The sequence below is a fragment of the Botryllus schlosseri genome, chromosome 11 (assembly GCF_051294905.1).
Source record: "Botryllus schlosseri isolate E-star chromosome 11, Bs_hap1, whole genome shotgun sequence".
Taxonomy (NCBI): domain Eukaryota; kingdom Metazoa; phylum Chordata; class Ascidiacea; order Stolidobranchia; family Styelidae; genus Botryllus; species Botryllus schlosseri.
Window position 1 is genome coordinate 18,129,613 of NC_137246.1, and position 12,124 is coordinate 18,141,736.

Here is a 12,124-nt window from a genome sequence, read left to right on the forward strand (position 1 = left end):
AAAGTGATAGTTGGACATGGTGTCGGACCTAGAATTGTTCTAATGTACTTTTATATCAACGTTTATTATCATTGGAGTATATTAAAACCAGATTGGTCCTCGGGAAACTGTCCGGGGTGTTGCTTAATGAACTTTGAAAATGGTACATAGGCGAGGCTGATAATCGTAATTTATGCGTATTGATAGGCCCACTTCAAATGATATTTGGACATGGTGTCGGACCTAGAATTGTTCTAATTTACTTTTATATCAACGTTTATGATCATTCGAGTATATTAAAATCAGATTGGTCCTTGGGAAACTGTCCGGGGTTTTGCTAAATGAACTTTGAAAATGGTGCATAGGGGCGGCTGATAATCGCAATTTAGGCCTATTGATTTCTTTATCTATGTGGATGTGATTTCTGTTGACTTAAAACGACAGTGCTAGTTTATTCAGCTATATCTTAGTCGAGAAACTACTTATAGTAGTCCTACTATTCTAGATTTATCACATTTTGTATATTTATGTTCATGGTGAATCATTTTTTATTTCCGTTTATATGAAAATCGTGCTACGATGATAGCAGTGTCATATGTCATACCATGAAACGGATTTGAGAATCGAGGAAGGTGCCTGATTGGAATCTCCGTCCTTTTTTTGAAATAAATCCTGCGTGATACAAGCTTTTTTCGCGTGACAGAGTCAACTTTTCGGCGTGACAAGCAAGGTTACTGACTTCAAATGACTGTGTTAAGCCAGTGAGAGGAGATCAGATGCTAATGGTTGACAACTAGCAAGGTGCAAGTACTTTACCAACAGACAGTAATCAACAGATTCTGGCTAGAGGATTAGGTCAAAACATTATATACCACATACTAACTGGAATATAGCATTTGGGGTGGCTGAGAGCATTGACTTTTTTTCCAATTTTTTTTTTTTTAATTTTTTTTTAAATGAAATCAACGACCCGTGACGGCGTGATCGCGTGCAACTGGCGACCAAGTCGGCGTGATCCTGCGTGCCTTGGACACCGATTCCATACTGGGGAAGGTGCAATTAAACGTGAAAAGTCTATACTTAATCCCACCCAGGAATCACTGAAGCTGAAATCAAATATTCTTTTCAAGTCCGTCCAACCTTCGCAAGGCATAATCTAACCTATCTGTACTTGACTACACTATTTACAACTTACTAAAGAACTGATGCCACCCTCTATAACACTAGAATTTAGTGGCGGCGCGGAGCTCCTATTCGGTGATATCAAAGAACATAAAGTTGACCTGCCAGCTCAAGAATTACCTTGGACAATCAAGTCTTTGCTGTTTTGGATAAAAGACAACCTACTGCAAGAAAGGGCCGAGTTATTTTTACAGGGAGAAACAGTCCGACCAGGAATATTGGTTCTGGTGAATGATGCAGACTGGGAGTTGATGGGACAAACTGAATACAACCTTGAAGAAAGCGATCGAATTGTATTTATCTCAACGCTACACGGCGGCTAAGGTTTTCATGATGGAATTACTTCGAACTGTTCTACCACGACTACCACTATCAACTTGTACAGCTTGTCGCATTGGAACATATGTATCATTCCAACGTGTCAGGTATGTGCACAAGGAGGCAAATAATACAAGGATACAGAAAGTGATACAAGTGTTTGAAAATCCATCTCCCCATCCACGTCCAACTGCAGATGCGGCTGAAGTTCTGCACTCTAACAAAAGGACATACGGGTCTTCCCCAAAACTATCCAACAATATTGAGGCAAACTTGTGTAAGTATCCAACATTACTGAAAGATGAAAGTGCTACGGCCAACACTATTGCAGTAATAAACCTAATGCATAGCAACCTTGGTCTGGGACTCAATGGTATTATTGGATTAGTTGGTCGCTGTCCGGAAATTTACAGTCTGAATTGCAATGAACTGGTGAAACGAATCGAGAGTTTACGCCGAATAAAACTACAGGGCACACGGCTGCAAAAAGCCATCAGTCGAACACCCCATATTCTGCTCATGGATGAATTTCAAATCAGTGTGGCTACAAGATTTCTGATTGAAAAGCTGGACTTTACAATGGCAGAGTTGCCGGAACTTTTTCTCAATGCTCCTAATGTATTATTGGACCCACCAGGCATTACAGAAGAGAAGTATCAATATCTATTCTTCACGATGGGCATGAAAAATCAGAACGAATTCTCGAAACAAGGTGTCCTTCAACACAGCCTAACTCATATACGAACCAGGCATGTATTTTTGTTACGCCGTGGGCAGTTTCAACTTGCCACTAAAACTGGAAGTACTACTATAAAAAATCCTGTAATTCACAGAATCGTATGCAATTCTGATTCGATTTTCTGCCGAGATGTTGCTCAATGCCAGTTGAACGAGTTCAAATTATTCAAGAAGATGCTTGTTCAGGAAGACAGAGTCAGAAGACAGGACATCAATGATGATGAGACTCCAGATGATTCAGCACAACTTGCAGATAAATTCCTCAAGGAAATGTCAACATCCTGAGGTTAAGATGAATATGTTTTGTGACCTATCAAAAATGAATAATACACTTACTTCTTTGATACTGAGTGTGGAATACCTTGAACTAATTCTAACCAGAGTAAACGCCATCTAATTATCGTTGACCAGTGCACATCAACTGCCACCAATTAGGTAAACATCATAGGATCCTCCTCAAGGCAATGAGCTTGACGACATCACCCACTTTTCTACAATTCTGCTTCCCAATTGTGAATAGAAATCGACCTTTTCATTGCATTTTAATAATTTTTCTGAAAAAAAGAGGACGGATTCCCACAAAAAGAGGACATTTAGGCGACCTCCTAGGACACTTTAGATTTTATGGAAAAAGATAAAACCTTTTAAAAAAGGACGTATGGTAACCCTAGCATTACAAGCCGACGGTTACGGACAAGAGGGGGTGCTATAACTCATTTTCTAATAGATGATTTTCAATTTAAGCTGTTCGCATAGTAGGCTATGCCACATCACATGCTATTGATACATCTGCATATGCATTATCTGGATGTTTCATACCTACATGTCGCAGTTTTTGTTGCGTTGCGTTGCTTTCGGCTTTGAATGTGAGCAATGTTGGTTTTGCTTCTACTTCAAGGATCAAGGCCAATGATAGAACCTAGCCAGAAGAATAAGTTTTTTTTTATTGGTTTTGTTCATATTTGAACGCTTTCATAGAGGGCATTTCAAGCAGGCATCACACTTCTTCGAGCAATATTGTCACTGAGAGTTACTTCAAGCATTTTGACTTTGTGGTTTCCAGGCATTCCAGAGTTTGCGATGTTGTACTTGTCCTGGCTGAAGGTTTGAATTGGAATTTCCTTGTACACAAGCCCCCACTGTGACATGTGATAGCGTAGTGAAATTTTTGAACTTCGAACTTGATAAGTACACAAGAAACGTGACGGGTCAGCCTTTTGTACTGAACCTCTAGTCAATAGATGACGTGCAGTGAAGAGCACAGGGTCAAATACGCTCTCGTCAAACAGACAATCCGACCCTAATATGATATCAGGAAAGGGGACTCCGGTGCTTGTGTGATCCGAAAAAATCGGAGGGACTTCTCCCCACGTGATTCCTATGACAGTGACTGACGTTCCATTATAATTGTTCTGTCTGCAGAAAAGCCCATTGATCTCGCTTTCATAAGTTTGGACGTCATTGAACAAGCATGAGTCCGTCATGTTTTGAAAGCACCTGAAAAATAGCAGAGCACAATTATCATTGAATATTTTTTTCCAAGAGACATAGTGTTTGTCAACGTACTTTGGTTGCCGCTGGTCGTCTGACAATGTTACAGACTTTGCATTTCCACACATGATTGCAACAAGGCTCGGCAATCCCGTACCTGTTCCTAGTTCGAGAATGTTTTTATTGTTTAAAAGTTGGCGATTGTGCCACAGGTACTGCGCTAGCACGATTGACGACGGCCAGGTATATAATCCGTATGAGGGATCCATCTTTTCCGACACTTTGACGGTCAACGCATTATCCTCATCGCTGAATTCGAAGGTTTTCAACATCACTGTTACACAAAGCTTTCAGCTCGTTCTTTCTCCAGTCGTCTGTGATATTTTCGGCCTGAAAGGTTTATTTTGTTAAATATCCAATGTCTATGTGTTGACTGTTAGATCATTGCAATTGCCACACATAAGTATTAAATCTTAGCATTATCAGAATTGGATCTTACTATTGTAATATACTTCTAATTGTTGACGAAGACGAACACGCTTCACTTCTCGCTCCCAATCTGCAGCTATTGGAGGATGTGCGTAAAGTACGCCTTGGATCTTTCGAATCACCAGGAGGAAGTACAGACTGATGGCATTGCATATAGATTTGCTGCATTGGAAAAAGATACGAGATTAAACTGCATAACTTAACATTGTAACTTCACTTACCACATTTGTGACTGTCAAGTTGATAGCGCACAAGCTGGGTAATATGAAGCATAGAATTACGTAAAATCAATGTGCTCATACGCAAAATTCACTATATGCAGGAACTATACTGGAGTTGTAGTCTACTTGGTAATCTGACATTGACTAAAATCCAATCAACCTAAACATTTACAAGTAGTGCCGCTTTTGAATTCATCAGCTAGGAAATCTAATAGCTAGATATCAAGTCTTTTGAATTTGTTGAGTAAAATTTTTTATCGTTTGAAGAATTGCAATACAGTAAAACAGTTGTCGACACATTTTCAATACTTGCATCGCATCCCTAAGATGATTAGTCTGAACGTTAACGAAATTGTCATTCAAGTTCAATATTTGGTATCATAATTCATTCATTAAACCATAGCCTATGATTAAACTAAACATCAACTGAGATACAGACAAAGTCGAACCGCTACCACTGCGCCGTGCGTACACAACAAAAACACAAACATCAGGTTTCAGGAATAATTTTGACGAGCTTCTTGGAGGTACAGAACTTCAATATACAATTAAATAGTATATTCATATTGAAATGAACCCGAATATTTTCGGCTGACACTCGTCAGGGGTAATCGTCAGCAACTAGTAGAGAATTGGAAAGAACATTGTATATCAACAATCGTATCACAAAATATGACGTCACCAGCATGAAATTTCGAATGAGAGAGTGTTCAATGTACTATTTTTAGGTGATACTATAGAGGATGTAGGATGGAGTGACGACCCATTGTTCTCCGTTTAGGCTGGCTACGCTTGAGTGATTAGGGACAACGCGCGTCGCTAAGGTAAATAATATCAGCTGCAGCACTTGTGGAATGGCATTTTATTCTGCTGTTAGACGATTTTCTCGCGATTTAGTTATTCGCCAGGTCTGTTCTCATAACAGGTGCAGTTGAACAGTTAGTGTACGGAATATGGCGACTCATTGCGCGATTTAAGGCTGCAGTTACTCTAATAAACGGGCTAGTAAAGAACAAAAAATATTATTCTTCAGGATTCGTAGACCTGATTTAGTGCCGGAAGCAGATGAGAGGAAGCATCATGAATATCTTATGCGTTAGAAGCTGCCTAATGGTCCCAGTGAACCTGATACTCGAATTTACCGAAGGAGGTAGAAAAATGACCATCAGTTCTGGAGCAACTTCCAGAGAAACTCCAACACATAGAAATCAAGGATGTTGTCCTCTCATAACAAAAATTAAGTAAATCATACAGGGGTAAGTAATCATATATCGAGTGATTTCAGTTTTAAACATGATTCACATATACCCTTATATTTTATGCAGACGTCTGGAGCTTCAGTAAGAGAAATGGTAACTTGTTCATCGAAGAATGAGGATATGATGAAGAAATCGCCAAGTTTATGTATCAGTTCCACTGCGGTCGTTGCCCCGAATATTTCAATGACTTCTTTAGCTCGGAATCAAAAGCGCACAAGTACAACACACGCGCGTCCACGTCGTCCAAATATCATATGATCGACCGAAAAGATCGTCGCTCTGTCAAATATGCCGGACCTGATGTGTGGAACAGTATCCCGCCGGCCATCCGACAGTCGACAAGCATGTCCACATTCAAGACGAAATACAAGCAATTACTACTAAATAAATACAGTCCATCCTCAAGATTACCCGACCACGACTGACCTATCGATCTCGCTTTCCATGACATGCCGCCCTATTCTTTGTCGCTTTCTTTTTCTATACTATCTTCTTTACTTTCATTCAGTGTACATGCCTCCTCTTGACATCGCCTAGGCCAAGGTGGGTGTCAGATTCCATAGACTACTCCTAGTCGCTTCGACATCTTCCTGTCTTTTCATTGTATCACATTTTTTTGTGGTGTATTGAACTGATAAAATTGTACTGATCTTGAGGTTGCCTACATTATAAATTGAATGAATTATGGGTGATCAATTCATATTATGTTACCATGAAACTATTTTTCAGGATTTTTCTTTCAAGCAGTCTGATTAATGACTCAGCTGCATTTCATGGATAGAAAAGTTCAGCCAACTCATTCAGAATTGTGATTTGAAATTTTCAACTCTTCAGCAATTTTTGAATATATACATGCAATTGCTAATGTCTGTTACTTTTTGAAATTTGGCGTATCCAATGTATAGGTTGGGAATGAGACTTTGTGTTGGTGTACAGCAGGGCTGGCCAACCTTTTCAGCCAAAGGGCCACATTCGATTGACGAAATATTGCGCGGGCCACTAGCCGCGCGAAGCGCTAAAAATTTTTTAAGTTCATAGGTCAATAATATTGTCACTTGACTATATTGCGGACATGTTGTATATCGCTGGGCTAAGTTTGCGCATGGTCATATCGATATCGAAAGCTGCGACCAACATGCGTCAATCGTTTCGTGCCTAGGTTTCATAGTCGACGGTCTTACTGCGAGCGCAAACGCAACGTCGCATATGTTGAACGACACTTTGTCTCGTAATCGCGAATATAGTTCGACTCAATCTAATACATTAGGTGTTCTTCCATTTTCGCAAAAGGGCAACAATATTAAAAACAAGAAATCGAGTGACAACATGTTGCGCAAAGCTTGTTACAATATTTTTTTACTTTGATGAATCTACGCAAATTATTCTGCTTTATTGTAGTGTACGAAGATATACCAATATGTGAATGGCTGATGGATCTGTCAATGCGTCGGAACTGATATTTTAGTCATCACATCTCAACTGTTGCGGCCAGCCTAATCAAATTTTTGGTTCGCCTTGCAAGTTCACAATCTGTGCAATCCATTTTTGATGATATTAGAAATTTCGGAAATTACCTCGCGGGCCACTCAAAACCTTCTCGCGGGCCACATGTGGCCCGCGGGCCACGGGTTGGCCGGCCCTGGTGTACAGAGCTCCACAGTGTGAAGTTGTAAGTTCGTAACCGATTTTTTTTATGACGCTGTTGAGCAACATTGACGAATGTGCTGATTTGATACCATTGGTATATCTGTTCTCAGTATGGAACGATTCTACGGCATACACAGTCTGCAGAAATATGATCTGAAAACAAGGTACAACAGAAAATATCCAAACAGACAAAGTACTCCATGTGGTTCAGATGATGATTGTTCAACTGTCCAGTACGATCTTCCTTTAAATTAAAATAAACCCGAATATTTTCAGCTGACACTCATCAGGCGTGATCGTCAGCAACTAGTAGAGAATTGTTGTTGCTAGCAATTATCCCCGATGAGTGTCAGCCGAAAATATTGGGGTTTATTTCAATATGATTTTATTGTATGTTTGAGCTCTGTACCTTCAAGAGTCTATTCAGTTTTCAATAAATATCTTTTAATTTACAAGTGATTTGCATTGAGAGACGCTGCCGGTCGGTATTAGTGTAAAAAGCCAACACACCACGTCAAGGTTCCAACCTTTGCATTGGTTTCCTTGGCGACAGAAGGAACCCCTATGGGAATAGGCAGCACTCGTCCCATAGGGAAAAAAACTGTTTGTAGAAAGGCTAATTTTCACCTACTTTAGATACCTCCTTCAATCCATCACGTAACCCTTTTGAATATTTAGAAATTTTGGCTTGCTTTTTCTGAAAGGCATGGCGAACAAAACTATGTTAAAAAATCCTATTAAAGTGCATCATGGACTTGTCCAGTACATCCTCCACGATCTCCACACTTTCATAAGTCTGTAAAACTATTAAATCAACCCACTTTTGATATCAATGGTCTTGACGAATTTATCCGAGGATACTGTTTACTGTTTGTTTTGATGCTTCCTTTCCATGGAGAATGAAAATCTGAATAGAATACCAGTGAACTTACCTGTCGGATATTTTAGGCGGTATTTCTTTCTCTCCATTATCTGGAAAAATTTGCCAGCACGGCATGTAAAAACCACTTCAGGAGGATGTATAATATTTGAAATGTACTCAAGTAGTTACTGTTGCAATCCCTCTTTATGGCATTTTAAATCACACACATGATGGCTATAATCCCTAACAAAAATCTTACTTTACCAAATTGAGAGTGCAAAAAGTAAGTACTTTTGCCTCACCTTTACTGTAAGTTAACAGGTAGTGAAAAAAAATAACCACCGGTAGTACATGTAAGTGGGTAAAATCTGCTAGAGTAAGCCTATATCGGCTACTTAGAAAATGTAGAAGCAGGGCCTACTTTGTCACTGCTGACCACCTCAGGAATTATTACGCATCTCGAGAGCCTAAATTAATGAATACCATATTTACGTCATAAGTGAATATCAAACCATCTACTATTTTGACAATATTTTGCAAATGATAATTCCTTACCGGACTCATGCCGATTGACACCAAAAGCAGAGGTAATAGGCTCCTCCTCTTACACGCACCAACTCTGTCATCGAAAACCTTTAGCAAAACCATTGCAGCACCTAATTGTGGAAAGCCAAACAACGAAGAAGCTTGGTGGCAAATGTTAGAATAATATTGGTAAAACTGGTTCAATCAAGCCAACTCCACAATATCTGGAATTAAGCTCCTCTATGAATGATGAAATAGAATCTAGATTAAGCTGCTCGAATGGTGGAACTGATTTTATCAAGCAGTTGGCTGATCATGGGATTTGGCGTGTTTATAAGCTCCTTTATTGTGGGAAAGTTGGCAGAACATTCTGCACACGAAGCTCCTCTCCAGTTATCCAAGCCTCCGAAGAAATATATAATTTCTTCCGTCACTCCCTCCCAATCCTCCCATATCATTTCTTCATCCATACCAATCAGTCCACCAGACTTATAGACATATACAAGTAACAAAATGACAGCGCAGTACTCACCTACGGGCTACTTACCGTACACAGTTTTGATTCGCAACAGAACATCGGTCCCTAAGCACTAGACCATGACCTATCTAAAGCGTCATAATGCATTCAATTGAAGAGAACAATGGGTCGTCACTCCATCCTACATCCTCTATAGCAGTGGTTCTCAAGCTTTTTCACTGTGGGAGCCATTTTATGAACCTCAACTCTGTCGGGAGCCGCATGATGGCACGAATAACGTAATTTATTGAGAATAGAAAAATATCATCAAAAATGGTATCAACGAAATGGTGTACGGCTAAAATAGCGACGGCCTTAATAGCGACGGCCAAAACACCGACTGGCCACAACAGCGACGGCCATAACAGCGACGGCCAAAACCGCGATTGGCTCAAACAGCGACGGCCAAAACAAATACGACAATTTCCCCAGACGACACTGTGACAGCGGGCACTCCCCATACGGACAACTTCCGAAACGACGTTACCCAGCCACGTCCCTTCACCGATGGTATACCGAGGTATACCCTTCACCGTTGAAGCCGATTGCGGATGATTTACAATTTACATTCTTCCAGATAGTAAATAGATAGTGATCACCACAGATTTAGCGTCACAACATGTTTATTGAGACTTAATCCACAATCTTTCTGAGTTCCGAGAGCATGTGAATTGAGTTTGGATGAACAAGGCGTGACGCTAAATCTGTGGTGATCACTATCTATTTTGCAACTTAGTGCGAAACTTGAAATTGAATTTGATTTTTCACAAGTTTGTCATAACGAGGTTTCATCGTGGAGGAAGCTGTGCACAAGAGCTGTTTCAGATGACGATCAGTCAATCGGTTGCGATATTTGCTTTTGATCCTCACTAATTTGCTGAAAAGGGCTTCACATACATAGGTTGAACCGAACATGCAGGCATTCTTCGATGCGTTAGCTATCAGGTTGGGGTATTTTTCTTCAGGAACAGCACCCCAAAATTCAAGGAGTCCATTGCTTTGAAACAACAGTCGCAATTCTATATCGGACTGCAAGTCCAGCAGTTCCATCTGAAAAATATCAGGGGCAGTGGCGGCATCTACTGCCATTGGGTTTGAAAATATATTCATCAGGGGTACGGAATGATGCATTCCCTCTATTCGACGTTTAAACCCGTCAATCAAGGTACTAATAACCTGGTCATATGTTTTGAATGATCCATTCTGTCGGTGGTTTGAAAGCGTTACAAAATGTGTCGTAACACCCTCCTCTAGGTGCTTTCTCCAAAGACACAATTTCTCAATGAAACCAGACACTGTCCCGTACCAGGCGTGACAGAGCTTGTTATTTCCTTGTAAGTTCCGATTTAGTGACGACAGGTGTGAGGTAATATCCACCATGAACGCCAAGTCAGCAACCCAGTGTTCGTTTCCCAACTGAGGGATGTCTTTCTTTCCTTCGACAAATATTTTAATCTCAGGAAGTAGCGCGTAAAATCTTTTGAGGCATGCAGCTCGGCTTAGGCATCGTACAGCGGTGAACATGATCAAGTCTCCATGGTCAGCATCAATATCGGTGAGAAAAGCCTTGAATTTTCGATGGTTAAGTGCGTTTGCTCGAATCCAATTTACGGTCGATATTACTATATCTGTCACATTGGACATCTTTAATGATTTAGCAACAAGACTTTCCTGGTGTATAATGCAGTGTTGCCAAGTCACAGCGTCAAGATTCTGTTCAGCACGCCATTTGTTGACGAGTCCTTGAAGACCTAGATTTTTGCCGAGCATTGCTGGGCAGCCATCTGTCGCCAATGAATATAATTTCGATGGGTCTAAATGCGCTTCTTGAAGAGTAGCATGAAATTCACGAAACATGTCGGTTCCCTTCGTTGTGCCATGAATAGATCGCAAAGTAAGAAACTCCTCGCAAATCTTGAAATCTGGCATGACTCCCCGGATGAATACAGCTAATTGCTCTATGTCGGTAATGTCGTTAGTGCTGTCAAGAGCAAGCGAGTAGTAAGAAAAATCTTGCGACTTGTGAATAAGTTGCTCATGCAGATCTTGGGATATGCAATCGACACGACGCGTTACTGTATCATTGCTAAGCTGCAATTTTTTAGCTTTCTGCTGAATGGCAGGAGAACAATTGTCTTCGGTAAACAAAACAATAGCCTGCTTCGTAATTTCGCCATCAGAATATGGCTTCATATTGCTGGCCAATAGATGACTGATCTTATATGATGTTATTGTTACCTCTTCGGGTTCTTTTTTTTTAAAAACATTTTTCCTTGTTTGCTACGCTCTGCTTTCAGACATTCTAACTTCCGTTTCCTTGATTCACCTTGATAGACGTCGTATTTTCCCGCATGTGTTTTATAATGCCTCTTAACGTTGAAAGATTTTACACCGTTTATTATTATAGGGCACAGAAGGCATTTCGCTTTGCCGTTTTCCTCAATTTGAAAATACGCCTCTTCCCATTCACTTTGAAAGGCCCGATTTTCTTGCACAAGGGTGCGAGATTTCTTTGCAGGTTGATCTGAACCTGACATTATCATTGAACCAAAGTCTCCGATATTTTCTAACGCTATCAAGATCAAAGCAAAGAGTAAGAAAATAAAGTACCTGCAGTTACCCCAAACGTTGATTGTCTTATTGACCGAGTCTCTTGTCACCCGTATTCTAATATGAGCCGCCGTCTCGAGCGAAATAAACTTCGCCCGTCTCATTACAGACACCTGATTAGGCTTAGGTCAGACGGTCAGAGCCTTCAGTAAAGCAGTAAAGGTTCGGATTTAAAGCCTACCGAAATTACTATCGGTAATGTTACGTCACAACCCGTACAACTTGTATTACGTAGGATTCTATTGTGATCAGGGAATGACCTTCGCGTCAGTAAACGTGAACATAA

General features: G+C 40.4%; 2 protein-coding genes and 1 long non-coding RNA gene across 4 annotated transcripts; 2 read left to right on the forward strand and 1 right to left on the reverse strand.

The window, feature by feature from the left end:
• Positions 1-1,208: 1,208 nt before the first annotated feature.
• On the forward strand, positions 1,209-2,757 carry LOC145449667 (transcription termination factor 4, mitochondrial-like). Its single transcript, XM_080328066.1, has one exon. The coding sequence runs from the start codon at positions 1,492-1,494 to the stop codon at positions 2,500-2,502; it is 1,011 nt and encodes a 336-aa protein (XP_080184192.1). The 5' UTR covers positions 1,209-1,491; the 3' UTR covers positions 2,503-2,757.
• A 302-nt stretch (positions 2,758-3,059) lies between these two features.
• On the reverse strand, positions 3,060-4,688 carry LOC145449668 (histone-arginine methyltransferase METTL23-like). 2 transcript variants are annotated; one of them, XM_080328068.1, is made up of 4 exons: positions 4,419-4,677; positions 4,208-4,359; positions 3,784-4,098; positions 3,060-3,714 (listed from the first exon to the last, which is right to left on the reverse strand). In XM_080328068.1, the coding sequence occupies exons 3-4, from the start codon at positions 4,038-4,040 to the stop codon at positions 3,204-3,206; spliced, it is 768 nt and encodes a 255-aa protein (XP_080184194.1). In that variant the 5' UTR covers positions 4,041-4,098; positions 4,208-4,359; positions 4,419-4,677; the 3' UTR covers positions 3,060-3,203. The 2 variants fall into 2 exon arrangements, with proteins under 2 accessions (XP_080184194.1, XP_080184193.1); XM_080328067.1 differs by having other exon boundaries at positions 3,060-4,098; positions 4,419-4,688.
• A 239-nt stretch (positions 4,689-4,927) lies between these two features.
• On the forward strand, positions 4,928-6,542 carry LOC145449669 (uncharacterized). Its single transcript, XR_013918319.1, has 2 exons — positions 4,928-5,674; positions 5,744-6,542. It is a non-coding gene; the product is annotated as an uncharacterized LOC145449669 (long non-coding RNA).
• The last annotated feature ends 5,582 nt before the right edge of the window (positions 6,543-12,124 follow it).